The sequence below is a fragment of the Tupaia chinensis genome, unplaced genomic scaffold (genome assembly GCF_000334495.1).
Source record: "Tupaia chinensis unplaced genomic scaffold, TupChi_1.0 Scaffold143992_1, whole genome shotgun sequence".
Classification (NCBI taxonomy): domain Eukaryota; kingdom Metazoa; phylum Chordata; class Mammalia; order Scandentia; family Tupaiidae; genus Tupaia; species Tupaia belangeri.
This window is the reverse complement of record NW_006203843.1, coordinates 348552-354016: the sequence shown is the minus strand read 5'-3', so window position 1 is coordinate 354016 and position 5465 is coordinate 348552. Positions and strand designations below refer to the sequence as shown.

The 5465-nt window shown below is 44.2% G+C and overlaps 1 protein-coding gene across 1 annotated transcript in view; it reads right to left on the bottom strand.

Annotated features, from left to right (window-relative positions):
- The window catches only part of FAM120C (family with sequence similarity 120 member C), a gene marked incomplete in the record, with an annotated part of 172559 nt that overhangs the window by 166690 nt on the left and 404 nt on the right, over positions 1-5465 (bottom strand). The window contains 1 exon segment of the mRNA XM_014583023.2: positions 5142-5455. Coding sequence (XP_014438509.1) covers positions 5142-5455 — 314 coding nt within the window.

Below are 5465 nucleotides of genomic sequence, written 5' to 3'. Positions count from 1 at the left end.
ATTGCGGTGTGACCATCTCCCCTGGGGGGTGATTTCTCGCTTTCTGTCTCTCTGTCTCTCTCTGTCTGTCTGGCGAGCGCACGCGCCCTATAGCAAAAAACCTCTCAAAAAAAAAAAAAAAGATAGAACACTTCCCCCAAAATACAAACCTCAGTTATTAATACCTTCAAGTCTGTGCTAAAATTCACATAGTTCTTCATCAATCCAATAATAAGAAGTCACTAACCAGAACCAAAAGAGAACTTTGGGTCAGCAGGTGGCATGGAGGTAAAGGCACTAGATCTCACACAGCTGGCTTCGTGGTTTGAGTCCTGGACCTAGTGGCTTGAGAATCATACCAGGCGCGTGTGCTATGTGCCCAGAATTCTGAGAGGAGAATGGACATAATGGGATTGCAGCATGGCCATCTCTGGGGGTGGGAGTGTGTGATTTCTCACCTTCTCTCTCTGGTGAGTGAGTGCTCATGCCCTATAGCAAAACATGAAAATGAAACTGGAAACAAAGGCCTATCTTGTGGTCTAGCCTAAAGTACAAAACCAAGGAGAAGGCCCAGAGACTTTGGTATTTTTAAAACAAAAATTTTTTAAAAGCAAAGAGAATTTCACTCACTGATAAGATCAATGAACATTTTACATATACAATTTTGGAGCAAGCCTTAAATTCATTATATAAGTAGGAACACTAACCACTTTCTAAGTTACTCTGACCATCCACTCTCAGTATCATGAAACCTATTCATTTATGGAAAAAAAACAAATGTATCCTACACCCAAAATATGTAAGACATTATGGAGAATGTGAAAAGATCAAAGTGTTTGTTTATAATCTACCCTGGGGAATAAGATTTATATATTATTCCCTCAAACAGTTGTTCTTAGGATCAAAGAGGACACCTGAAAAATTTTCCCCAACATTTTATCACACACAAAAAAATTCAAACATGGGAACCAGCAGTTAGCATAATGGCTATGTAGCTGGACTCCCACATAGTTGACCGCAGTTCGCATCCCGGACCCGGTGGCTTAAAACTCACGCCGGGCGCGTGTGCGTGCGTGCCCAAGATCCCAAGAGGAGAATGGAGGAGAAGGGATTGCAGCATGACCATCCCCGCTGAGGGGTGATTTCTCGCTTTCTGTCTCTTTGTCTCTCTCTGTCTGGCGAGCGCACGTGCCCTATAGTGAAAACCTCTACAAAAAAAAAAATTCAAACATATGGCAAAGTTGAAATAATTTTACAATGACATGCAAATACTCACCACTAAGTACCATTTTTACTTAATTTATCACACATCCATCCATCTAGCCAATCCATCTTATTTTCTAGTTAGATTTTTAAAATGAGGGGACCAGCAGTTAGTGTAATGGCTATGTCACTGGACTCCCATGTAGTCGACTGTGGTTCGCGTCCCAGACCTGGTGGCTTGAAACTCACGCCAGGCGCGTGTGCGTGCGTGCCCAAGGTCCCAAGAGAACGACGGAGAGGGGATTGCGGAGTGGCCATCCACCCTGGGGGGCGATTTCTCACTTTCTGTCTCTCTGTCTCTCTCTGTCTGGCAAGCGCACGTGCCCTTTAGCAAAAACCTCTCCAAAAAAAAAAAAGATTTTTAAAATGAGATGTTTTATGATAAATTATGACAAAAACATACTTAAGGTTTCTCCCTAAAGATTTTGATTGGTGGGTATATAAACAAAAACATTGGAAACCACAAACCTATATTCAGTGTTTAACTTTCTTGCCAACCTCCAATCAAAATCTATTCAGAGCTCACAACTGGCTCTTTTATATCTTCACACTATTATCCACTATCTGAACTATCCTTAGTCCTTTTTATGGGTCAGCATTAATCTGTGAGGATACTCCCAACTTTTACTACCTCACTCAGAATTAACCATGCCCTCTCTGAGAGGGGCCACATTTGTCATCATTTGCAATTACTGCACACTGTCTGCACCTTTTGTTTTTAGCCTGTCTCTTCTACTAAACCCTGTCCTCCTTGAGGGTAGGAATCTGAATTGTCAGCAACCAACATAGTATTGATATTTGAGCTACTGCAAGCACCTAATAAAGGAATAATATAAATAAATGACCTGAACCTGTCTTTATCCAGGAGCCAGGAAAAGTATGAGTATAGAAATGACCTAATCATAGAGGCACTTTAGAAAGTTCTTTTTTTTAATTGCCAGAGGGTCAGAAAGAACACTCCCTCAATGGGACATAGTCACACCATGATCTTGTCTCCATTTCTCCATCCTGTTGGGATTTGGGAAATACATGCACAAACACCTGGCATGTTTTTCAAGCTTCTGGGGTCAGATATGAACCGGGGTCTGCCATGTGGGATCCAGTTATCTTGCCAGACCAGAAAGATTCATTTTAGAGCAGCAATCCCCAACCTTCCTAGCACCAGGGACTGGCCTCATGGAAGACAATCTCTCCACAGTTTTGGGCATGAGGGTGGTCTCATAATGACCCAAGCACACAACATCCACCATGCACCCCATTTCCACCACTACCACACTGCAATAAACAATGAAACAATCACACAATAGGGTTTGGTTTCTATGAGAATCCAACACCTCCACTGAACCTACAGAAAGTGGAGCCCAGGCAACAATGTGAGCCATGAGGAGTGGCTGCAGAGATGAAACCTTACTTGTTCACTAAGCCTGCCACCTACCCTCCAACCCTGCTGTAAGGCCTGGTGGACAGGCACCAGTCCATGGCCTAGGGGTTGGGGACCCGTTTTAGAGCACTGTTAAAAGCATGAGCTTTGGGGCCGACAGGGGGCATGGTGGTTAAGGTGCTGGACTCCTACATGGCTGACCACAGTTCAAGTCCTGGACCTGGCCGCTTGCTTTCTCACTTTCCCTTTCCCTCTCATTCTGTCTCTCTGGTCAAATTTAGAAAATTAAGAATAATAACAAATAAAATAAAATAAATTTTTTTAAAGCATAAGCTTTAGAGCCAGACCATATGACACAGATCTCCGCATCCTAGTTTTGCCACTCACTGCTGGGAAACTTTGGGGAAGTTTCTAAATCTGTGCCTCGATTTCCTCATTTTGAAAACAGAGATAATCATAGGTTATTGTAAGGATCAAATGAAATACTTTTATTTTTTATTTTTAATGTGGTCAGTGGTCATGTGCACTCACCAGAGAGATAGAGAGCGAGCTAGGGAGAAAGTATCCCCTAGTGGGGTATAGTCACACCACAATCCCTTCTTCTTCATTTCTCCATCCTATCAGGATCTTGGGCACGCATTCATGCATGCCTGGCATGTTTTTTAAGCTGCCAAGGCCAGGATTGGAAATGGGCGTGGCTGGTCATGTGGGATCTAAGTCTCTTAACCACTAGACCATGGGTCAGCTCAATATTTAATTTTTTTGAGAGAGACATTTTTGCTATAGGGCATAAGTGCTTGCCAGAGAGACAGAAAGCAAGAAGTGACTCTCCTGGGAAGATGACCATGCCTCAATCCCTTCTCCTCCATTCTCCTCTCGGGATTTTAGGCCTGTACACACACATGCCCTGTGTGAGTTTTAAGCTGCCAGGTCTGGAACTTGAACCGCAGTTGACTATGTGAGAGCCCAGGAGATAAACATTATGTCATCTGTGGTACCCTCAATATTTAATTTTTTAAAAGCACAAAGATTAGCACCTAGCACACAGTAGGTGTCCCATCAGTATAGTCACTATTGCTAGCAATCAGATTAATAATTACAATGAGGTAAAAAGTCCTTAATAGTCCATGTGGTAGCAGTGAAAACACTAAGAAAGAATAGTCATAAAGAAACGGTCTACTCAGAAAGCTATAATCAATCCGGTCTAGGCACAGGTTTGATGCTGAACACTAGGAGTCTAACATGTCTGGCCTCTAGCCACAAGCTCTAAAACCACTCAAGGTTCTCTTTTCAGCTGCCCTGCTGAGATTTTCTTCCTCATTACTCCACTCAACACCATTTTTTCGGGTTGTGATTCCCACAATTCCCTGTCCAGCCTGTGAGGATATCCCCAAGAACCTTGGTTGGGGAATGGGTTTGCATCTTCTTCCTGCCCACCTCCTTTAATTCTCAAGCCTTGCTATTCGCTACACGCAGGATTTTCTAAGAGTATGGGAAAAAAACAGAGCAACAGCAGCAGTGCCAAGAACCGGGGATGCTGCCAAGCTGTTCCCCAGGCCCCATATGCAGTGACCCAACTACGTGCAAATTGGACTTAACTGCCCATGGGGCCTCACACACTTGATATCTCTTCTTCCTTCTGCTAATTTTCCTCCTCCCATCTAAACAACCTCATCCCAAACCTGTGACCCATTCAAATCTAGTCCAGCCTTGAAGACTCAGGTGACATCCAACTTTTCCTCCCTTGACCATTTTAGTCCACAATAATCCCTGCCACCAACATACTTGCACACCAGGTACTGTACTTACTCTCTGTAACATGAAGCATAATCACATACATATTTATATGATTAAATAAATGTTACCTATATATATTTGACAAGGGCAGGAACTGTGTCTTAAGTCTTTCAAATCCCTTATCTCAGTGGATTAATACTTGAACAGTGACTGAATCAGTGGTTTGCTTGTTTAGGCAGGAGGAGGGAGAAGTATATTGAAATAAAAGAAGTTGTACAGACAGATAGGTAAGAAGCACTGGGTCAAAACAGAAAAGAACAGAAGAGAATATAGAAGAATGTCAATTAACATCTGTTTAATTAATTTGCTGTGAAGCTGGAAAGAGATATAGAAGAGCAATGTCAAATGTAGAAAAGCAGGGAAAGGGCCTTTTTGCTTTAAACAGAAGACAGCAGGAAAAAAGAGAGATTAACAGAAACTGACTACATTCTGCTAAAACATACACAGACCAATTGGGTAAGTGAAGGTAGAGGGAACTGTTGTGATGACAAGGATACAGATGTGGTCATGTAGGTGGACCAATTAGTAGGGGGTGGTATGTAGAGGGGGTAGTATGTAGAGGAAGTAGATGGATAAAATGGTTGAGAGTACTTAGGTAAGGTTAGTTCAGTGGGCAGGTGGGTGGGTAGATGGGAAGCAGGTAAGTGGGTGGGTGGTTAGGAGTTTAATTGGGAGGGAATAGGTGTGGGGCGTGTTATTTAAAATCCGGCCCCTCCCTCACCTTGACCCGGAAGCGGATGAGTGCTAGCCTCACGCAGTGGCTCAGGCAGGCCGGTGGCAGGAACCAGGCCCGTGGTGGAGGGGTGCCCTTGTTGCCCACGTGTCCCACGATCAGTTGCGCTGTCTGTCGCTCAGCCTGGCACCGACGGCCCCACTCGGCCAGCCGGTCCTTGCCCAGGCCACCGGGGAACATGACCACAAGCTCCAGGCCATCGCCACCGGGATAGGCACAAGCCTGGCACAACGCTGACAAGTAGCCCAGCATGGCATTCCATTGGCCGCCACACACCCAATCCGTCTGGTAGCCGCCATAAACCCGCGGCAA